We start from the raw sequence: 24612 nt of genomic DNA, 5'->3' as shown, positions 1-24612 counted from the left end.
GTCCTCTTCCTCCACAGTCACGTCCGTCCTCTTCCTCCACAGTCACGTCCGTCCTCTTCCTCCACAGTCACGTCCGTCCTCTTCCTCCACAGTCACGTCCGTCCTCTTCCTCCACAGTCACGTCCGTCCTCTTCCTCCACAGTCACGTCCGTCCTCTTCCTCCACAGTCACGTCCGTCCTCTTCCTCCACAGTCACGTCCGTCCTCTTCCTCCGTAGTCATGTCCGTCCTCTTCCTCCATAGTCATGTCCATCCTCTTCCTCCATAGTCACTGTGACGTCTTTTATCTCCAGCAGATGATGATACACACATATATAGTGTGGGAACCCAGATTACCCCCTTCAGGGGCAGAACATTCCCCCACTTCCGGGGCCGGAACATTCTCCTCATTGTGGAGATAAATTCTAGTAATATGGTCCTCTAAACAAACAGCACTGACAATAAATAGACAAGACAAGGACCATCCTGACCATACATGGCCTACAAAGGGCAATGATGACACTACACAGGCAGCCAATGGGCAATCATTACACTATGCAGCCAACACAATGATGGAGTGCCGGGGTCAGGAGTATGGAGCATAGAGCCCCTTACATTGCTGCTCAGGAGGAAGAAAACATTCCCCAGCCGGCCATGAAGAATATGTTCCATCATTGGTGTCAGAGGGAGGAATACTGAGGGGTCTGAGGGAAGTAGAGGAGCTGAAGGGTCTCTCAGGGGTTACTGAGGATGAGGGACTTTAGGTCCCCTAAGGGGTAGTGGAGCTCAAGAGCTTTGAGGGGGTAGAGTAGCTGAAGGAATCTGGGTGGATAGGGTTGGCGGGGAGCAGGGCTTTGAGGGAAGAGAAGATTGTCAGGCTCAGGGGGACACTGAGGTAGGGAGGGGGGCTCTTAGTCTCTGTTTACTCTCCCACATGAATTTACTTTCCAGACCTCCTTACAGAACTCCTACCAGGAAAGGAAGACAACCTTCACCTTCTTATCATCTCACTGGTCAAATATTATTTTCCAGTATACCAAGTGGAATGAAAAAGGACAATCCTTCATCCCTTGGTGGGCACTTGTTCTTAGAGGTCTGTTGGTGCATTATTCACTAGAAAGTAGTCAGCATTCAGTGCTGAACATCTTCTGGAGACACTCCAATACCTCCCATGACACAGGCTCTGGCAGTGCCCGGTGCTGGAATTCAGAGCCTCAGGTACCCACCGCCTCTCTGTACAATGTCCTGGATACTACAGTATACTTGGCAATGAAGAGAAGTAACCCCTCCCTTATGTTCTCCTTCTACTCATTATGAGCTGTCATTGGAGGGAAGAGAACAGATTCCTCCCCCACAGCTAACTACTTCACTAGCACCATCCTCCTGCTATCCAATCCCTTCTCTTATTGCAGAGAGTGACAGTGACATCACTCCTGTCAGTCAGCAGGCTGCCAGAGATTGGAGCCTTGCAGTCAGAGTTCTGGCTATTAAAGTCAGCAAATCCGGCCAAAAGTCAGCAAGTTCCCCTTCCTGGACCTCATGATGAGCCGACATTGACCTCACAGCACTGCCTCAGAGCAAACAAGTCATAGGAAGGTGTGAAAAATATACAAATAAAGTGCTTCACTTTTCCACTCCAACCTCAATGCGTGCTCGTGTGACGCTCTAGTGTATCTATCCGTAAGTGCCTAGAGTGCCTCCTCACCTCCTTAACTCGACCCCTAGGGGCCACAACTCTTTTTACAGCAGGCTCTCCACACCATAAAGAATCATAAACAACTGGCTCCAATGGCTCCACTTAGTCTCCACTGACAGATCAGGTTCCCCCTCAGGTAATGGTCACCGTAGTGAAGCTGAAAGGTACATGGTATGTATCAGGGCCATAGAGGAGTAAACAGAAGAGACCTCCATAGTGTGATACTATTTACTGATTTATAACAAATTAGAACGCCAAATGAACACTCACGTTTCAGCTGGTACAGACAAGTGGTTTCCCATGTGCTATGGGTGTACTGTGGGACACTGAGTGTATGAAGATGGCGTGTACCGGAAGTGCGTCAACCGGAAATGCGTCATTGCTCTCTACGCGTTAGTCCACGATTACCACGTGGCTTCCTCAGGATATCACAATTGGTGACATGGTCTTCTATTTATAATTCATTGAGATGTCAATTTTATATACATTGAGAAAGGTCTGATACTTCTGGTGATCACCCACTGTATGCAGCTTTGTGGGTATAGGAATTTCCTTCCAGTGTATGCACATTTCTATGTATACATTTTATACATCCATGGAAGCTATCCACAGGAACACAAATATAGGGACTTCACATTAATCTGCAGAATAATAAGATTCACATAGGAGAGCGCTTAATGTACTAGGGAAAATGGCTGCCGGATTAGGAATTAGACTACAACAAAATGGAAGAGGAGTCTCCACCCTACTTTGGCTGATTGACATCTCAATGAATTATAAATAGAAGACCATGTCACCAATCGTGATATCCTGAGGAAGCCACGTGGTAATCGTGGAGTAATGTGTAGAGCGCGGTGATGCATTTCCGGTTGACGCACTTCCGGTACATGCCATCTTCATACACTCAGTGTCCCACAGTACACCCATAGCACATGGGAAACCGCTTGTCTGTACCAGCTGAAACGTGAGTGTTCATTTGGCGTTCTAATTTGTTATAAATCAGTAAATAGTATCACACTATGGAGGTCTCTTCTGTTTACTCCTCTATGGCCCTGATACATACCATGTACCTTTCAGCTTCACTACGGTGACCATTACCTGAGAGGGAACCTGATCTGTCAGTGGAGACTAATGGAGCCATTGGAGACAGTTGTTTATAATCCCCTATGGTGTGGAGAGCCTGCTGTTAGAGTTGTGGCCCCTAGGGGTCGAGTTAGGGAGGTGAAGAGGCACTCTAGCCACTTACGGATAGATACACTAGAGTGTCTCACGAGCACGCATTGAGGTTGGAGTGGAAAAGTGAAGCACTTTATTTGTATATTTTGCACACCAATTTTTGCACATATTGGTCTACACTACATTGTGGACTTTATTCTTGTCATTTGATATTTATATTTATATGTTCATTAATTTTGTGGTTTATGAGCACCAGTCACTTTATTATTGAGTATATTGTGTGACACCCTACTTGTATATCCCTCTATTGTAATTGGGGGGTTTTCTCTTTGGCACATTTTGTGAGGTCATTAGACCTGTCGTTTGCACACCATCACAAGTGTGGAATATTAGCACCAGTCACTGTGATTTATTATTGTGTTTATCTTTTTATGTAGATTTATGTATTTGATTTATTTACTTATATTGCACTTTTTAATTATCTCAGTTTATTATTGATATATGTTTTTTTTTATATGTGTATTTATGATTATTGCATATGTATAGCGTTTCACCATTATTTTATATATATTGTACATCCTTTGGTATAAGGTAGGGGGGTAGCAGCTTGAACGTGCATATTTCATTTATCTTATTTATCACCTGTGGATGGCAGGGGGATTTTCACCAAAAGTCATAGAAAGGATCGTATTTATCATTCCTTGTCTGCAGATCTGAAACTCATCAAAACCAGTTCAGAGAACAAACAAACCCAACAGAGAAAAGGGGATTTCTGCTTCGGCAGATCAAGAGGGTTCCAGGACCTTCAAGATGTAGCAAATACTGAACAGTCCAAACTAAATGTCTTCCCATGGGGGGAGTAATTCTTCAATGTCCAGCAACCCTCCTATTCCCCCCTCACATCCACATCCTATTATTGTGTGACCAATACCATCCAAATCATTCTTACTTTCATTTCCCAAAGTTATCGGTCTACAAGGAGACCTGTATAGATCACATGATGGCACCAATGAGGATGGAGGAGGACCGGAGTCACATGACTGAGAAGATACTAAACCTCACCCTGGAGATCATCTACCTGCTGACCGGAGAGGTGAGGAGGATTCTGGGAGGTCACATGACAACACTCTTATCTCTATTAATAATACACAGACCTGACCAGAGAGGTGAGGAGGATTCTGGGAGGTCACATGACATCACTCTTATCTTTATTAATAAACCACAGAGCTGACCGGAGAGGTGAGGAGGATTCTGAGAGGTCACATGACATCACTCATCTCTATTAATAAAACACAGACCTGACCGGAGAGGTGAGGAGGATTCTGGGATTCTAACATGATATTCCTATTGGTTCCTCAATACAGAGATTTCCTCTTCTGAAGTCAGGTGATCATATGACCATCACAGTGCCTCCATGTGACTCCCTAAACCCTGAGAGACACAACATAGGAGAAGATTCTAGAAGTCACCAAGAAGATGATGGAGCTGCTGACAGGAGAGGTGAGCGGTGCCGGGAATTCTGGGACATTCTCCAGTAACAGACAAGGGATGTGTCTGGATGGTGACTGTATCATTGTGTGTGTCAGGTTCCTATAAGGTGTCAGGGTGTCACTGTCTATTTCTCCATGGAGGAGTGGGAGTATTTAGAAGGACACAAGGACCTCTACAAGGACGTCATGATGGACAATCAGCCGCCCCTCACATCACCGGGTAAGAGGAGACTTTATTGTAAAGGAGAGAGCAGTACGGAGGATCCACCTAGATCCCCCATCATCTGATAAACACATAGAAACAATGGATTCAGTCAGTGTGTGTGTTTCCTACAGATGGATCCAGTCATGGGAACCCACCAGAGAGATGTCCCCGTCCTCTGTATTCCCGGGATTCCACACAGGAAGGTCACACCATCCCTCACCATCATCAGGTAGATGATGACAATTATTGGTAGTTGTGATTTATACACAGCATGTTTGTTACAATGAATGTTTTATTATATCTTTCAGAGTGGAATCCTCGGGGATGAGAATATTGATGTTAAAGAAGAGTATAAAGAGGAGGATGAGGAGTATGGAGTGATGGAGGAGTTTTCAGAAGGACACAAGGAGATGATGGAGCCACCTAATACCAGGAACCCACCAGAGAGATGTCCCCGTCCTCTGTATTCCCGGGATTCCACACAGGAAGGTCACACCATCCCTCACTATTGCAAGGTTGGTGGGATGGAGAATCTAGAACATGGACTCATAGAGACAATGTGTGGATATTTTATGTGAGCTTATATTTTACAGATGATATTTTCTCTCATTTCCTTGATTTAGAGTGGAGATCCAATCGATATAGAATTTGAGGTGAAAGCAGAAGAAGAAGAGGCGTATGTGAGGGATGATCAGCAGTCTATGGAGGAGGATGGAATAACGGGGACATTTATAGAGGAGGACACTCCTACAGAGATCAGCACAGGTGGGTCATGAACACTAAATCCATTCCTCCACCCATACTGCTCACTGATTGGTCCAGAGTAGGGCGGGGACTGGGTGATATCAGCCTGTAATCCCCTGGTCACTTTCCTGAGCTGTGTTCCCCGTCCTGTATTCCTGGATTTCTCTCGGATAATCTTCCTTCTCTGTGCTGCAGACACAATTTATGTATCTAGACTGGATTTATGGAGATTCTGGGGTTCAGCTGGCAGCAAAATGTTCATTTTCACTTTAGACATTGCTCTACCTAGGCACCTGGGGTGTGTGCTTTAAGTCTTTTACTCCATGCTCAGGTCTAGTAGGATCTCTGACAGAACATTTCTCCCAGGGTTCCTTGCTCTGTGGTCTGCTGGCTGTGCCGGGTGGAGGGATATGTCTGTAGTGTCTCAGACCCAAGTCACTGAGTGCAGTCTCAGGAGATGGGAGGCAGCGGTGTGGGATCTCTGCAACTTGTCTACAGTAAACAATCTTCCCCTGATTGCTGAGTACCAATATTATGAGACCTGACCCTTACACTATATAATTTATATTGTACATTACATCCTCCTGACCCCTGCACTATATAATCTATGTTGTACATTACATACTCCTGACCCCTGCACTATATAATCTATGTTGTGCATTACATCCTCTTGACCCCTGAACTATATACTCTGTTGTGCATTACATACTCCTGACCCCTGCTCTATATAATCTGTTGTACATTACATTCTCCTGATGCCTGCACTATACATTCTATGTTGTACAGTACATACTCCTGACCCCTGCACTATATAAATTGTTGTGCATTACATACTCCTGACTCCTACACTATATACTCTGTTGTACATTACATACTCCTGACCTCTGCACTATATACTCTATGTTGTACATTACATCCTCCTGACCCCTGCACTATATACTCTATGTTGTACATTACATACTCCTGACCCCTGCACTATATACTCTATGTTGTACATTACATACTCCTGACCGCTGCACTATATACTCTATGTTGTACATTACATACTCCTGACCCCTGCACTATATACTCTGTTGTATATTACATACTCCTGACCCCTGCACTATATACGCTATGTTGTACATTACATACTCCTGACCCCTGCACTATATACTCTATGTTGTACATTACATACTCCTGACCCCTGCACTATATACTTTATGTTGTACATTCCATACTCCTGACCCCTGCACTATATACTCTATGTTGTACATTACATACTCCTGACCCCTGCACTATATACTCTATGTTGTACATTACATACTCCTGACCCCTGCAGTATATACACTATGTTGTACATTCCATATTCCTGACTTCCGCTCTCCCCCTCCCCCCACTGCTATTTATACACATAATATGGATTCTCTTTTGTTCCCCCCATTTCCTACCAGCTGGACATTTTATATCGGATGATGTGATTGGAGCACAGACTTTTACATGGTCATAATAATGTGATAACATCCTCCAACTTTGGTCCCTTAAACAGAAAGTGATAATGAGGGAGGAGTCAATACCCCAATGATGGTGGTCTTCAGGATCAGTCCAGTCTTCATCTTGGTTGTTCTCCCCCCATCCTCACTCTCTGACCTCTGGTGGGGCTCAGCCCCGCTGTTCTTCATGACTAAATCATGGACTAAATAAGGAAGTGCAGTACTTCTTGTGTTGGGAAGATGGCGATGAGTGATAGAGGGGGTGGGGACCCTCGTCCTATAATCCCCTCATCACTGTCCCTCCTATAAAAGACAGTTCTGGTTATTTCCTCACTCTCTGACTAAGGTCCATGAATAAAGAAATGACCTGGTAGGAGATCAGAGGAGCCATTTCCTAGTTCCCTTGAGGGTGGAATTGTAAGCTCCTCAGAGACCAAGCTGCCTGGTGTGGGCGGAGTCCTGGTTTGGGGGAACCAATCAGCTCCTGTCTAGTAATCCTCTTTGTCTTTGTATTTTAGTCCATGGCCGGGTGATGAGGAAAACCTCCGAGGATTGTCTCACTTTGTCTCCAGACTGGAAAGTAGAAGATGAGGACATCACACAGTATAGTCCAGGAGAAAACCCGGCTCCCTCCAATGTCCATCCGGCACCACCCAGTGTAGATGGACCATCGGATTCCTCGTATCCTGAGGAACCTCAGACTGTGCGGGACCGGGCCGGCCTTCCAACAGGGAAGAGCTTCTCCTGTACTGTGTGTGGGAAGAGGATCTGTTCTACATACCATGTTAATGTGCATAAAAGATCTCACACGGGAGAGAAACCGTATTTCTGTCCTGAGTGTGGGAAAAGTTTTTCACAGAAGTTCAATCTTTACACACATCAGCGATCTCACACAGGGGAGAAGCCATATTCCTGTCCTGAGTGCGGGAAAAGTTTTTCACACAAGTCCAGTCTTCACACACATCAGAGATCTCACACGGGGGAGAAGCCATATTCCTGTCCTGAGTGTGGGAAAAGTTTTTCACAGAAGTTCAATCTTTACACACATCAGAGATCTCATACGGGAGAGAAGCCATATTCCTGTCCTGAGTGTCAAAAATGTTTTTCAGATAAGTCCAGTCTTTACAGACATCAGAGATGTCACACGAGGGAAAAGCCATATTCCTGTCCTGATTGCAGCAAATGTTTTTCAGTGAAGTCCAATCTTTACACACACCAGAGATCTCACACGGGGGAGAAGCCATATTCCTGTCCTGAGTGCAGGAAATGTTTTTCAGAGAAGTCTAGTCTTCACAAACATCAGAGATATCACACAGGGGAGAAGCCGTATTCCTGTCATGAGTGCGGGAAATGTTTTTCACAGACATCCAATCTTTATAAACATCAGAGATCTCACATGGGGAGAAGCCACTTTCCTGTCCTTAGTGAGGGAAATGTTCCTCACTGAAGTCCTCTCTTCCTGTACATCAGGGGTCCCACACAACCCTGGAGGTATATTAGTGCCTTGAGTGCGGGAAATGTCTTCTAGATGAATGTTGCTGGACATCCCAGCTCTCATGTGGGGAAGAAGCACACCCTGATATACACCTCAGATATACTCCATGGCTGATCTTCATCATGGAAGGAACAGTTGATAAGGAGATGAGAGGTCCCCAAAGACATGGATGAAGTGCAGTAAATGTCGGGGTGCAGAGTGGTCAGTAGATCCTGGAAATGAAGGACACAACTTCAGCCCTTCTTGGGTGTCGGAGTTGCGTTTCCTGATAATGATATAGCGGGTTACAGAGCTAGAAGCCGGGAGAGCCCAGATCTGGTTATCGGGGAACTTTACACAGACAACAAGAACTTCTGAAGTTGATGTCCTTCATTTCAAGGCTCTACAGAACAGTGGTGACCCCGAAGCGTCTCTCTGTCTTCAGTCCATCCTTCTCCCATCCCCCAACAGGAGGGAAGGAGAACTCCACCCCAAACTAGGGGGGAACTTTCCTCTCATTATTTCCCTTGGCTTCTGTGTGGGTTTGGGTGGTTGGAGGAGTGCGGCACGAGAGGGAACACAGCTTGTTGTTCTATGTCTACATATGGGGTCTGGGTAGAGGGGATCCACCGGAAAATATTTCTACTCTTTGATTTTGTGCAAATCGTTTCTGTTTTCACTTTGAAGGGCGATATTATGTGTGGTTTGTAAAAGGGATTGGCCCAATAGATACCACCCCACTTAGAGAATAGATGAACTAATATGACCAGCATTCATTCAGCCATGTCACATGTTGGGATCTTTTCTACAATACTTTGTTATAATAATGGAACACGTTGTGTATTGTATTGTACACCAATAATAATGACTCCGCCCCCACATTCCAGACAAGGGATCTTCCTGACCAATCGGATTCCTTCCTTTGTTATTTCCTGATTCTATGATTACTATCTTGTTAGAAGTAAAACTATAATAAAGAATTTATTGAGTGAAAAGAATTGTGTGTGTCGGGGCCATGATGGGGATCTTTGGGGCCCAAACATTTCTCACAGGGGACACTTTACAAGACTTTACAGGTCATCCAGTTTCTGGTTCATCATGAATAATGGCCCAGAGTGCAGGGGTCAGGAGACTACTTCATACAGCCCTGCAAACAACGTGCAGTGGTCAGGAGTATGTGATTTACATCCCAGAGTACAGAGTGCAGTGGTCAGGAGTATGTGATTTCCATCCCAGAGTACAGAGTGTAGTGGTCAGGAGTATGTGATTTACACCCCAGAGTACAGAATGTAGTGGTCAGGAGTATGTGATTTACACCCCAGAGTACAGAATGTAGTGGTCAGGAGTATGTGATTTACACCCCAGAGTACAGAGTGTAGTGGTCAGGAGTATGTGATTTCCATCCCAGAGTACAGAGTGTAGTGGTCAGGAGTATGTGATTTACATCCCAGAGTACAGAGTGTAGTGGTCAGGAGTATGTGATTTCCATCCCAGAGTGCAGAATGTAGTGGTCAGGAGTATGTGATTTACATCCCAGAATACAGAGTGTAGTGGTCAGGAGTATGTGATTTCCATCCCAGAGTACAGAATGTAGTGGTCAGGAGTATGTGATTTCCATCCCAGAGTACAGAATGTAGTGGTCAGGAGTATGTGATTTACATCCCAGAGTACAGAGTGTAGTGGTCAGGAGTATGTGATTTACATCCCATAATACAGAATGTAGTGGTCAGGAGTATGTGATTTACATCCCAGAGTACAGAGTGTAGTGGTCAGGAGTATGTGATTTACATCCCAGAGTACAGAATGTAGTGGTCAGGAGTATGTGATTTACATCCCAGAGTACATAGTGTAGTGGTCAGGAGTATGTGATTTACATCCCAGAGTACAGAGTGTAGTGGTCAGGAGTATGTGATTTACATCTCAGAGTACAGAGTGTAGTGGTCAGGAGTATGTGTTTTCCATCCCAGAATATAGAATGTAGTGGTCAGGAGTATGTGGTTTCCATCCCAGAGTGTAGTGGTCAGGAGTATATGATATACAGTCCTCATACAGAGTGAAGTAGTCAGAAGTGGTATGTCATGTACAGCGCACAGTGGGTAAGATCATGTCTTATACAGCCCAGCATTTAGATGTGGCCATTGGTCAGGAACATGTCATACATGGCGCAGCAAAAAGAGTGCAGTGGTTAGGAACATGTCACATACAGTCCTGTGTACAGAGTGCAGTGGTCAGGAGCATATCATATACAGCTCTGTGTATAGAGTGCAGTGGTCAGGAGCATATCATATACAGCCCTGTGTATAGAGTGCAGTGGTCAGGAACATGTCATATACAGCCCTGTGTATAGAGTGCAGTGGTCAGGATTATATCTTAGACCTGTGTATACAGTGCAGTGGTCAGGAACCTTTCATATACAGCCCTGTGTACAGAGTGCAGTGGTCAGGATTATATCTTAGACCTGTGTATACAGTGCAGTGGTCAGGAACCTTTCATATACAGCCCTGTGTACAGAGTGCAGTGGTCAGGATATCTTAGACCTGTGTACAGAGTGCAGTGGTCAGGATTATATCTTAGGCCTGTGTACAGAGGTCAGGAACATATCATATGCAGCCCTATGTATAGAGTGCAGTGGCCATGTTTATATGTTAGGCCTGTGTACAGAGTGCAGTGGTCAGGAATATGTCATATACAGTCCCGTGTATAGAGTGCAGTGGTCAGGATAATATCTTAGGCCTGTGTACAGAGTGCAGTGGTCATGAGCATATTATATACAGCCCTGTGTACAGAGTGCAGTGGTTAGGAGTATATCATATACAGCTTTGTGTACAGAGTGCAGTGGTCAGGGTTATATCTTAGGCCTGTGTACAGAGCGCAGTGGTCAGGAGTATGTCATATACAACCCTGTGTATAGAGTGCAGTGGTCAGGGTTATATTTTAGGCCTGTGTACAGAGTGCAGTGGTCAGGTTTATATCTTAGGCATGTGTACAGAGTGCAGTGGTAAGAATTACATCTTAGGCCTGTGTACAGAGTGCAGTAGTCAGGAGTATATCTTAGGCCTGTGTATAAAGCGCAGTGGTCAGGAGTATATCTTAGGCCTGTGTACAGAGCGCAGTGGTTAGAATTACATCTTAGGCCTGTGTACAGAGCGCAGTGGTCAGGAGTATATCTTAGGCCTGTGTACAGAGTGCAGTGGTCAGGATTATATCTTAGGCCTGTGTACAAAGCGCAGTGGTCAGGAGTATATCTTAGGCCTGTGTACAGAGCGCAGTGGTCAGGAGTATATCTTAGGCCTGTGTACAGAGTGCAGTGGTCAGGAGTATATCTTAGGCCTGTGTACAGAGTGCAGTGGTCAGGATTATATCTTAGGCCTGTGTACAAAGCGCAGTGGTCAGGAGTATATCTTAGGCCTGTGTACAGAGCGCAGTGGTCAGGAGTATATCTTAGGCCTGTGTACAGAGTGCAGTGGTCAGGATTATATCTTAGGCCTGTGTACAGAGTGCAGTGGTCAGGAGTATATCTTAGGCCTGTGTACAGAGTGCAGTGGTCAGGATTATATCTTAGGCCTGTGTACAGAGTGCAGTGGTCAGGAGTATATCTTAGGCCTGTGTATAGAGCGCAGTGGTAAGGAGTATATCTTAGGCCCGTGTACAGAGCGCACTGGTCAGGATTATATCTTAGGCCTGTGTACAGAGTGCAGTGGTCAGGATTATATCTTAGGCCTGTGTACAGAATGCAGTGGTCAGGATTATATCTTAGGCCTGTGTACAGAGCGCAGTGGTCAGGAGTATATCTTAGGCCTGTGTAACAGAGTGCAGTGGTCAGGAGTATATCTTAGGCCTGTGTACAGAGTGCAGTGGTCAGGAGTATATCATATACAGCCCTGAGTACAGAGTGCAGTGGTCAGGAGTATATCTTAGGCCTGTGTACAGAGTGCAGTGGTCAGGAGGATGTCATATACAGCCCAGCATGCATAGTACAATGGTCAGGGTTTGTGGTATACAGCCCGGTATACAGAGTACACTGGTGAGGAATATAAACCCTTGTAAGGAATGCAGGTATCCAGCGACAGCAGGGATGACCAGATCGGTGGGCTATGCCTAAGAAATGTGGAATAAGACGGAGTAGGAGGAGTGCGATTACAGGAGGTGTAAAGTCAGGAGGTTTGTTACCTCCATGCATTCTATATATGAAGGTAAATACCCTTCTCTGTGCAGCAGCCCCCCCAATACTCACCTGAGCCCCATCCTGATCCAGCAATGTGCTCAAGATCCTCTGCAGTCTGGGGACTCTCCCTCTTTGGCTGAGGCAGGAGCAGGGGCCGTTGGCTCTTGCTGCTGTCAATCATGGCCAGTGAGCCAATGAGGGAGAGGGGACTCTGTGGGCACACAGAGCAGCGGCTTGCTCCTGAGCCTGCTTGGATGCCCCCATAACAAGCTGCTTGCTGTGGGGGCACTCAGCAGGAGGGAGAGGCCAGGAGCACCTGTGGGGGACCCGAGAAGAGGAGGATCCAGGCTGCTCTGTGCAAACCCATCACACACAGCAGTAAGTATGACATGTTTGTTTTAAAAAAAAAAAAAGTTGCCTTTACAATCACTTTAAGTCTCATTTACTAATGGACACGACACCCTCCGACACCCACAGACCATAAACAAAGCAAAAGTGACAAATAAATGTGACAGCAAATAACCGACCCAACAACCTGACTATAATACACTGTGTACAATGGAGGGAAGCTGACATACACCGGGCAGACCCGGGACTGGGACTGGGAATCAGGGGAGCAGAGATGGGGGAACAGGATGCAGGAAACCAGAATCAGGGGAAAGTATACAAGATACAGGACACAGGATCCAGCAGGGAAGCGGCTCACAGGCAGAACACTGAGGCACTGATGAAAACTACGGGGGGATTATATACCTTCCCAGCAGCCAGCATCAGGTGGAGCCTCATTACTGACACCTTCTGTCTGCTGGGAGACACAGCAATGTCTCCTCTCCACTTCCTCCCGACTTACCTCACCCAGAGCTTCCTGTCTGTACCTGACATCACTTCCTGTCTATACCTGACATCACTTCCTGTCTGTACCTGACATCACTTCTTGTCTGTACCTGACATGACTTCCAGTCTATACCTGACATCACTTCCTGTATGTACCTGATATGACTTCCCATCTGTACCTGACATCACGTCTTGTATGTACCTGACATCACTTCCTGTCTATACCTGGCATCACTTCCTGTCTGTACCTGACATCACTTCCTGTATGTACCTGACATCACTTCCTGTCTGTATCTAACATCACTTTCTCTCTGGGTAGAAGGGCACTCACCACCTGGTGGAGCTCAGAGGAACTGCAGCTCCAAGAAATGTCTCGTAGTTTGAACCTTCTTGTTGTTTCTAAGTGTTCTGGAATGTTCATGTCCATGTCTGGCAGGTTCCAGGACTCTTCAGAGTGGCAGTGAGGTGATGACTCCGGAACTCTCTCTGGGTTCCATCACCAGGCACTGCAATTATACCCGACTGCTGGGAGCCGGCATCTCCTTTCCTACAGTGAAAGTATAATTGTGACATCAGCAGAGAGATAGTGGGAGGGTGGGATCAGGTAAGTACCACCACTGACCACTTATGCTGGGCTGGGGGTACACTTTATTCTCACTGACACCAATAATAGAGCTTATATTATCTCACTGACACCAACAATGAAGCTTATTTTATCTCACTGACACCAACAATGGAGCTTATTTTATCTCACTGACACCAACAATGGGGCTCATTTTATCTCACTGACACCAACAATGGGGCTTATTTTATCTCACTGACACCAACAATGGGGCTTATTTGTTCTCACTGACACCAACAATGGGGCTTATTTTATCTCACTGATACCAACAATGGGGCTTATTTTATCTCACTGACATCAACAATGGGGCTTATTTTATCTCACTGACACCAATGATGGATGTCAAGGAAATCAGGCCCACGGTGACTGGGTAACTGGAGATCCATGATTGGTGGAGAAGGAATGAGGGTGGAGCTTTCTCTGAATTCTCATCTGGTGACAATTGATGGACTTATCTGAATTCTGTGTGAAATATATCTGGTTGTTAATGATTGGCTGGAAATCAGGCGGTCACACCCCTAACCGATGACTCCTCATCTGTCGGCAGGTTTCCCCACTGACAGCTGAATGTCCATAAAAGAATTGTCAGCAATTACAAATTGTGGAAAACCCCTCAGAATGTCTCTGAGAAGAAATGATATTTTATCTTCTCTCCAACTCAGACTATATTTGTCTTAGACGTAAGAGGCCCAAAATCCCGAGTCCCTGTCAGGTCTGAGCTCCAGCCGGATACAATCACCTTCTCCACTCACATAGTTTGCTTTTGTAAATGAAGTGAGTACAGAATTGAGGAAAGCGAGGACACCCGGCAACAATGGGATTCTGTCCTATCTCCTGCACCCGGAGCAAATGAACAACATGTACCAGCCTTCCCAGCCCCATCAATGTACACTGTGGAGGCATCTTGTATGTAGACTCTGGATTCAACAAACCAGCAGCCTGGCCATTCAGGAACATACCATTGTTCAGTTCTGGGGGGGAACAAACATCTCTGATGGAAAGGAGCTCTGGGGAGTCAACAGACCAATCTTTCATCTATACATATGTTTCCATCTATCCACATCACTCCATTCTTTTTCTGGACAAAACCATTATAAATATCAGCGACAGATTTACAAATCTAGGATTTTACAATGAGAACACAATGTCACAAGGGATCTATAAAAGATTTTATCCGGACACAAGATCCCATTGTAAGGAAGGAATTCTGAATATGAACAGCGACTGTTATGTGGGATCCCATTATATTCAGGGCGGGGAAATGTATCTTTTATATTTTACTGAAACCTTAGATAATAAATTACATTTATGTCCCAGAAATTAACTTTACTGTATTTGTAACTGAAATTGTACCTTTCATAAATCATTGCACTAATATTGTGTAAAATAATAAAAATCATAAAACATCAGAACTAGAGATGAGCAAAGAAATGAAAAATTCGATTCGACTGATTTGGCGAATTCGTGGACAATATTCGATTCGAGACGAATAAATTCGCTGTGAATTTAACTTAAAAAAGGGTGTTTCTAGGCTTCAGAGAGCCTTTATATTAGTGCAGAACACTGTACCTTTAATTTAAATGCCCTTGGAGTCTGCTGGGGAAGAGAAATAATACTGTCACTCAGTATGACATGCAGATGAGTGCCGTCGATCTTAGAATCACTGCACACTTCACTCATTTGGCCAGTCACGGGGCCAAAACCAGTGTTTGGAGCCACAGTGTGGCGGTGGAGGCAGCAGCAATGGGAGGCCATACAGCAAAAATGACAAAATGGAAACCAGCAGGAGTGTGAGGAGACCTCAAAGTGGCACATGGCAGAGTGGGAGCAATGGGAGGCGGTACAGGGACCCAGGTCACACTGTGGGCTCAGCAGCAGCGTGACCAGGCGGTACGGGGGCCCATGGCCGATTTGGGGCCTGGTGGCACCTATGGAAGGCCGCTAATCTGCCAGCAACCTATGACAAAATGGACAACCGCAGGAGTGTGAGGAGATTTCAAAGTGGCACATGGCAGAGTGGAAGCAATGGGAGGCCGTACAGGGACCCAGGTCTCACTGTGGGACCAGCAGCAGCGTGACCAGGCGGTACAGGGGCCCATGGCCGATATGGGGCCTGGCGGCACCTATGGAAGGCCGCTAATCTGCCAGCAACCTATGACAAAATGGACAACCGCAGGAGTGTGAGGAGATTTCAAAGTGGCACATGGCAGAGTGGAAGCAATGGGAGGCCGTACAGGGACCCAGGTCACACTGTTTTTGGGCCTGGCGGCACCTATGGAAGGCCTGTAATCTGCCAGCAACCTATGTCAAAATGGAAAAGCACAGGAGTGTGAGGAGACCTCAAAGTGGCACATGGCAGAGTGGAAGCAATGGGAGGCCGTACAGGGACCCAGGTCACACTGTGGGCCCAGCAGCAGCGTGACCAGGCGGTACGGGGGCCCATGGCCGATTTGGGGCCTGGCGGCACCTATGGGAGGCCCGTAATCTGCCAGCACCCTATGACAAAATGGAACCCTGGGCTGGGGCAGGCAGAACCGCCGTATCTTTATCACGTTTTTCCCAGGCCACCGAATGGCGACGCTGCATATGCTGACGCAACGCTGTAGTCCCAACATGGGCCCCCTGGCCACGCTTGACTTTCTGGCCACATAGTCGACATTAGGCTACGTTTACTTCCTCGGGCGGCTTGACGAAAACTTGCCACACCGCCGAGTAGGAAACTTTGCACCCGCTACTCCTCACTGGCTGACTGCTACTTCCTCCGTGCACACCGGCACCACTACTGGCCGTGGTGGTAGGCTGCAGTGGAGCTGCTGCTCTACTCCGTGGCCGTTTGCCTCCACTGACACAGCTGCGACCCTGCTGCCTCCTGGCAGCAGCAATGGGAGGCCGTACAGGGACCCAGGTCACACTGTGGGCCCAGCAGCAGCGTGACCAGGCGGTACGGGGGCCCATGGCCGATTTGGGGCCTGGTGTCACCTATGGAAGGCCTGTAATCTGCCAGCAACCTATGACAAAATGGACAACCGCAGGAGTGTGAGGAGATTTCAAAGTGGCACATGGCAGAGTGGAAGCAATGGGAGGCCGTACAGGGACCCAGGTCACACTGTGGGACCAGCAGCAGCGTGACCAGGCGGTACGGGGGCCCATGGCCGATATGGGGCCTGGCGGCACCTATGGAAGGCCGCTAATCTGCCAGCAACCTATGACAAAATGGAAAACCGCAGGAGTGTGAGGAGACCTCAAAGTGGCACATGGCAGAGTGGGAGCAATGGGAGGCCGTACAGGGACCCAGGTCACACTGTGGGACCAGCAGCAGCGTGACCAGGCGGTACGGGGGCCCATGGCCGATATGGGGCCTGGCGGCACCAATGGAAGGCCTGTAATCTGCCAGCAACCTATGACAAAATGGACAACCGCAGGAGTGTGAGGAGATTTCAAAGTGGCACATGGCAGAGTGGAAGCAATGGGAGGCCGTACAGGGACCCAGGTCACACTGTGGGACCAGCAGCAGCGTGACCAGGCGGTACGGGGGCCTATGGCCGATTTTGGGCCTGGCGGCACCTATGGAAGGCCTGTAATCTGCCAGCAACCTATGTCAAAATGGAAAAGCACAGGAGTGTGAGGAGACCTCAAAGTGGCACATGGCAGAGTGGAAGCAATGGGAGGCCGTACAGGGACCCAGGTCACACTGTGGGCTCAGCAGCAGCGTGACCAGGCGGTACGGGGGCCCATGGCCGATTTTGGGCCTGGCGGCACCTATGGGAGGCCTGTAATCTGCCAGCACCCTATGACAAAATGGAACCCTGGGCTGGGGCAGGCAGAACCGCAGTATCTTTATCACGGTTTTCCCAGGCCACCGAATGGCGACGCTGCATATGCTGACGCAACGCTGTAGTCCCAACATGGGCCCCCTGGCCACGCTTGACTTTCTAGCCACATAGTTGACATACGGCTACGTTTACTTCCTCGGGCGGCTTGACGAAAAATTGCCACACCGCAGAGTAGGAAACTTTGCCTCCGCTACTCCTCACTGGCTGACTGCTACTTCCTCCGTGCACACCGGCACCACTACTGGCCGTGGTGGTAGGCTGCAGTGGAGCTGGTGCTCTACTCCGTGGCCGTTTGCCTCCACTGACACTGCTGCGACCCTGCTGCCTCCTGGCAGCAGCAATGGGAGGCCGTACAGGGACCTATGAGACACTCTGGACCTGGCAGCAGCATGAAGAGGCGGTACAGGGGCCCATGGCAGATTACGGGCCTGGCAGCAGCAATGGGAGGCCCGTAATCTGCCAGCACCCTATGTCAAAAAATTCAACACACCAGCAGTGTGAAGAGACCTGAAAGTGGCACATGGCAGAGTGTGGCGATGGAGACAGCAGCAATGGGAGGCCGTACAGGGACCCATGAGAGACTCTGGACTTGGCAGCAGCATGAGGAGGCGGTATATAGGGGCCCATGGCAGATTAGGGGCCTGGCAGCAGCTATGGGAGGCCCGTAATCTGCCAGCACCCTATGTCAAAAAATTCAACACAACAGCAGTGTGTGAGGAGACCTGAAAGTGGCACATGGCAGAGTGTGGCGATGGAGACAGCAGCAATGGGAGGCCGTACAGGGACCCATGAGAGACTCTGGACTTGGCAGCAGCATGAGGAGGCGGTATATAGGGGCCCATGGCAGATTAGGGGTCTGGCAGCAGCTATGGGAGGCCCGTAATCTGCCAGCACCCTATGTCAAAAAATTCAACACAACAGCAGTGTGTGAGGAGACCTGAAAGTGGCACATGGCAGAGTGTGGCGATGGAGACAGCAGCAATGGGAGGCCGTACAGGGACCCATGAGAGACTCTGGACTTGGCAGCAGCATGAGGAGGCGGTATATAGGGGCCCATGGCAGATTAGGGGCCTGGCAGCAGCTATGGGAGGCCCGTAATCTGCCAGCACCCTATGTCAAAAAATTCAACACAACAGCAGTGTGTGAGGAGACCTGAAAGTGGCACATGGCAGAGTGTGGCGATGGAGACAGCAGCAATGGGAGGCCGTACAGGGACCCATGAGAGACTCTGGACTTGGCAGCAGCATGAGGAGGCGGTATATAGGGGCCCATGGCAGATTAGGGGCCTGGCAGCAGCTATGGGAGGCCCGTAATCTGCCAGCACCCTATGTCAAAAAATTCAACACACCAGCAGTGTGAAGAGACCTGAATGTGGCACATGGCAGAATGTGGCGATGGAGACAGCAGCAATGGGAGGCCGTACAGGGACCCATGAGAGACTCTGGACTTGGCAGCAGCATGAGGAGGCGGTATATAGGGGCCCATGGCAGATTAGGGGCCTGGCAGCAGCTATGGGAGGCCCGTAATCTGCCAGCACCCTATGTCAAAAAATTCAACACAACAGCAGTGTGAAGAGACCTGAATGTGGCACATGGCAGAGTGTGGCGATGGAGACAGCAGCAATGGGAGGCCCGTAATCTGCCAGCACCCTATGACAAAAAATGGAACACACCAGCAGTGTGTGAGGAGACCTGAAAGTGGCACATGGCAGGGGCATGATTCATGGCAGATTTAGTCAGTTGTGTCAGGAACTGGTGGTTTAAAATCCAGACTAATCCACGCCTGATTCATTTTCACAAACGTGAGTCTCTCCACACTTTGGGTGGACAGTCGTGTCCTCCGCGGAGTTACAATACCTCCTGCCGCACTAAACACGCGCTCCGATGCCACGCTACTGGCCGGGCATGACAGCCTTTCAAGGGCAAATTCAGCTAGTTGGGGCCAAAGGTCAAGTTTCGTTGCCCAGTAGTCAAGGGGATTGTCTACCTCGGTTGGCAGGGTGCTGTCCAAGTAGGCCCAAGCCTGTTGTTTGAGGTCCTGCTCCAGGTCCACCTGATGCTGCTGCTGCTGCTGCGGCTGGTTAGTAGTTTCCTCACTGCGCTGGTGAAGAAAGCTACTCATCATCGACTGCAGACTGAGGCAGCCGCTGCTGGTGGAGCTGCCACTGCTCCTACCACCCCACCCCTCCCCTGCTGCCATGGCAGCGGAACGCGAGCGCACAGGGCCCACAGTGTCTGAGGATGGACGTTGGCGCACAAAGGCAGAGACCAACTGACTACATAGGTGGTTTTTATAGTACGTAATTTTGGCCTCCCTCTCAGCAGGTGTGAAAAAGGCCACCATTTTGGAACGATAGCGAGGGTCCAACAAGGTGGACAGCCAAAAGTCATCCCTCTGTCTGATGGTTATTATTCGGCTGTCGCTACGCAAGCAACCGAGCATGCTATGGGCCATTTGTGCCAAGGAATGCGAGGGACTCCCTGCCTCCATCTCCACAGCATACTGCCACGGTGCGTCTGGGTCCTCTGTCTCCTCCTCCTCCTCCTCTACCAGATGCTCCTGCTCCTCCACTCCTGTCCGCTGAGTGGAAAAACCACCCATTTCACTCAATAATTCCTGAGCACAAATGTCCTCCTCTACCTCCTCCTCTTCTTCATGTCCTGGCCCCACAGGGGTCATGTGGCGTTGAGATCTGTGCGCCACGTCTACCGCACCCTGACCAGCCATTGTTAACAGCATTTGTTCCAGGACGTGCAACAGAGGAATGACGTCGTTCATCCCATAGTCCTGCCGACTCACGAATAGCGTGGCCTCCTCAAAGGGCCTGAGCAAGCGGCAGGTGTCACGCATGAGCTGCCAATGGCTGACATCTAAGTTACACAGGGGAGTACCTTTATCTGCTTGTAACATCAGGAAATCGGTGATGGCCTTTCGCTGCTCGTAAAGGCGGTCTAACATGTGTAGGGTTGAATTCCACCTTGTTGCAACGTCGCAGATCAGGCGATGCTGTGGAATTCCGTTCTGCCGCTGCAGCTCAATGAGGGTGTTCTTTGCGGTGTAGGAATGGCTGAAATGCATGCACAGTTTACGTGACATTTTAAGGATGTCTTGCAGTGGGATGGTGGATTTTAGGAACCGCTTGACAACCAGATTGAACACGTGAGCCATGCATGGCGCATGGCACAACCTTCCTTGACGCAGAGCAGACACCATGTTCTTTCCGTTGTCGGTCAACATGGTTCTGATTTTCAGTTTGCGCGGAGACAGCCATCTGTCGATTTCTCTGTTCATTACACTCAGAAGTTCCTCCCCTGTGTGACTACGTTCGCCAAGGCATACCAGGTGCAGCACAGCGTGACACCGTTGCGCCCTGCACATGTGATATGCCGGTCGGGTAATGGGACTTGGCACGGGGGTGGCGGCTGAGGACACGGCGGAAAAAGAGGTGGTAGAGGCGGACATGTTTGCTGGACCAAGGACGTGCAAAGGTGGAGGCAAAAGCGTTGTGACCTGTCCAAGTTGCTGGTGCGGCTGTGCCGGCACCACGTTCACCCAGTGGGCCGTAAATTACATATACTGTCCCTGACCGTAGTTACAGCTCCACACGTCGGCGCTGCCGTGCACTTTGGCAGAGACCGACATGCTCAAAGACTGGCCCACCATCTCTTCTACATGTGAATGCAGGGCTGGCACTGCCTTTATGGCGAAGAAATGAAGGCTTGGCACTCTCCACCGCGGCTCGGCACAAGCCATCATTTCTCGGAAAGGTGCTGAGTCCACCAGTTGGAAAGGGAGGGACTGCAGCACCAGCAACTTGGACAGGAGGACGTTCAGCTTTTGCACCGTCGGGTGCGTGCTCGCAAACTGTTGTCTCTTGGAAACGGATTCCAAGAAAGACTGCTGACGGAATCCGAGAAGAGGAGTAGCAGGAGAAGGAGCATCTGAACTAGCGGAAGATGCCAACGAGCGACAACTCCCCTCAGCAGAGGTGTTGGAGCCTTGACTGGCTGATAGAGGGTGATTGACGACGTCGGGTGACGGAGCAAGTAACGGAGCGGGTGATGGAGCAGGCAGAACCGCCGTATCTTTATCACGGTTTTCCCAGGCCACCGAATGGTGACGCTGCATATGCTGACGCAACGCTGTAGTCCCAACATGGGCCCCCTGGCCACGCTTGCATTTCTGGCCACATAGTCGACATACGGCTACGTTTACTTCCTCGGGCGGCTTGACGAAAAATTGCCACACCACCGAGTAGGAAACTTTGCCCCCGCTACTCCTCACTGGCTGACTGCTACTTCCTCCGTGCGCACCAGCACCACTACTGGCCGTGGTGGTAGGCTGCAGTGGAGCTGGTGCTCTACTCCGTGGCCGTTTGGCTCCACTGACACTGCTGCGACCTTGCTGCCTCCTGGGCAACCCACCGACTGTTTCAATCGCTGTCAAGCTGGCACCCTCTTCTCCTGATGATGCGGAAGAAATTGCCTGATGACGACGAGGCAGCCAAGTGCGATCAACCTCCTCATCATCAAGTACGGTCTCCGCCTCACTACTAGCCCCCTCGGCTGCGTCTGGGTCAGGAGACAGACCTGTCTCTAGACCGGCTACCGAGCCACTCTCCTCGCCAGTACTTGTTCGCCTGGCTGCTGAAAAGGCCAATGTCTCCCCCCGTTCCTGACCGCCCTCTGTTAGCTCTTCCTCACTGTACAGTGGGGCTGAGCCCACAGCATGCGATACTTCACTTGGTGAGGGAACAGCAAAGGACAGGGGCAGGTAGAGGACATGTGATTTCAGGGGGCTTGCTCCCGGGCCATGCCAACTAACGGTTGTGTCTGACGTACCCACCGACCGTTGGCTGTAGGTGTCAGAGGTGACCTGGGAAGAGGAAGACGACCGAGCCAACCAATCAATGACGGCAGGGTTGTCGGTGGAGACACGACCGCTGGATGACACCGGGAGCACTGGCCTCTGGCTGCGAATAGTGCTGCCTCGACCCCTTCCTCTGCTGCCACGTCTGCTCGCTCCTAAAACATTGCCTCCTCTGCCACTCCTCTGCATGTTGTCTGACATACTCTTTAATTCAACGATTTTGTGTCCCTGAGTAACAATTCTGTGTCCCTGAGTAACAATTCTGTGTCTGTCCGAGTAACAATTCTGTGGCCCTAAGTAACAGTTCTGTGGCCCTCAGTAACAATTCTGTGTCCCTGAGTAACAATTCTGTGGCCCTAAGTAACGGTTCTGTGGCCCTCAGTAACAATTCTGTGTCCCTGATTAACGTTTATGTGGCCCTAAGTAATGGTTCTGTGGCCCTCAGTAACAATTCTGTGTCCCTCAAGAAACAATTCTGTGTCTGTCCCTGAGTAACAATTCTGTGGCCCTAAGTAACGGTTCTGTGGCCCTCAGTAACAATTCTGTGTCCCTGATTAACGTTTCTGTGGCCCCAAGTAACGGTTCTGTGGCCCTCAGTAACAATTCTGTGTCCCTGATTAACGTTTATGTGGCCCTAAGTAACGGTTCTGTGGCCCTCAGTAACAATTCTGTGTCCCTGAGTAACAATTCTGTGTCTGTGCGAGTAACAATTCTGTGGCCCTAAGTAACAGTTCTGTGGCCCTCAGTAACAATTCTGTGTCCCTGAGTAACAATTCTGTGTCTGTGCGAGTAACAATTCTGTGGCCCTAAGTAACAGTTCTGTGGCCCTCAGTAACAATTCTGTGTCCCTGACTAACAATTCTGTGTCTGTGCGAGTAACAATTCTGTGGCCCTAAGTAACAGTTCTGTGGCCCTCAGTAACAATTCTGTGTCCCTGAGTAACAATTCTGTGTCTGTCCGAGTAACAATTCTGTGGCTCTAAGTAACAGTTCTGTGGCCCTCAGTAACAATTCTGTGTCCCTGATTAACGTTTCTGTGGCCCTAAGTAAAGGTTCTGTGGCCCTCAGTAACAATTCTGTGTCCCTGATTAACGTTTATGTGGCCCTAAGTAACGGTTCTGTGGCCCTCAGTAACAATTCTGTGTCCCTCAAGAAACAATTCTGTGTCTGTCCCTGAGTAACAATTCTGTGGCCCTAAGTAACGGTTCTGTGGCCCTCAGTAACAATTCTGTGTCCCTGATTAACGTTTCTGTGGCCCTAAGTAACGGTTCTGTGGCCCTCAGTAACAATTCTGTGTCCCTGATTAACGTTTATGTGGCCCTAAGTAACGGTTCTGAGGCCCTCAGTAACAATTCTGTGTCCCTCAAGAAACAATTCTGTGTCTGTCCCTGAGTAACAATTCTGTGGCCCTAAGTAACGGTTCTGTGGCCCTCAGTAACAATTCTGTGTCCCTGATTAACGTTTCTGTGGCCCCAAGTAACGGTTCTGTGGCCCTCAGTAACAATTCTGTGTCCCTGATTAACGTTTATGTGGCCCTAAGTAAAGGTTCTGTGGCCCTCAGTAACAATTCTGTGTCCCTGAGTAACAATTCTGTGTCTGTGCGAGTAACAATTCTGTGGCCCTAAGTAACAGTTCTGTGGCCCTCAGTAACAGTTCTGTGTCCCTGAGTAACAATTCTGTGTCTGTGCGAGTAACAATTCTGTGGCCCTAAGTAACAGTTCTGTGGCCCTCAGTAACAGTTCTGTGTCCCTGAGTAACAATTATGTGTCTGTGCGAGTAACAATTCTGTGGCCCTAAGTAACAGTTCTGTGGCCCTCAGTAACAATTCTGTGTCCCTGAGTAACAATTCTGTGGCCCTAAGTAATGGTTCTGTGGCCCTCAGTAACAATTCTGTGTCCCTGTGTAACAATTCTGTGTCTGTGCGAGTAACAATTCTGTAACCCTAAGTAACGGTTCTGTGGCCCTCAGTAACAATTCTGTGTCCCTGAGTAACAATTCTGTGTCTGTGCGAGTAACAATTCTGTGGCCCTAAGTAACAGTTCTGTTGCCCTCAGTAAC

The 24612-nt window shown here is 48.7% G+C and overlaps 1 protein-coding gene across 1 annotated transcript; it reads left to right on the top strand.

The window, feature by feature from the left end:
• Window positions 1–4925: 4925 nt before the first annotated feature.
• Window positions 4926–8862, top strand: LOC149433107 (uncharacterized). The gene is made up of 3 exons (XM_089664650.1): window positions 4926–5060; window positions 5169–5310; window positions 7277–8862. Exons 1-3 carry the CDS (start codon window positions 4926–4928, stop codon window positions 8203–8205), a joined length of 1206 nt encoding a protein of 401 aa, XP_089520776.1. The 3' UTR covers window positions 8206–8862.
• Window positions 8863–24612: the final 15750 nt, after the last annotated feature.

The sequence above is a fragment of the Staurois parvus genome, unplaced genomic scaffold, assembly GCF_062004578.1.
Source record: "Staurois parvus isolate SC_StPar_1 unplaced genomic scaffold, SC_StPar_1.0 ptg001978l, whole genome shotgun sequence".
NCBI lineage: Eukaryota > Metazoa > Chordata > Amphibia > Anura > Ranidae > Staurois > Staurois parvus.
The sequence above is the reverse complement of the archived record's forward strand: the minus strand, read 5'-3'. Positions and strand labels throughout refer to the sequence as shown.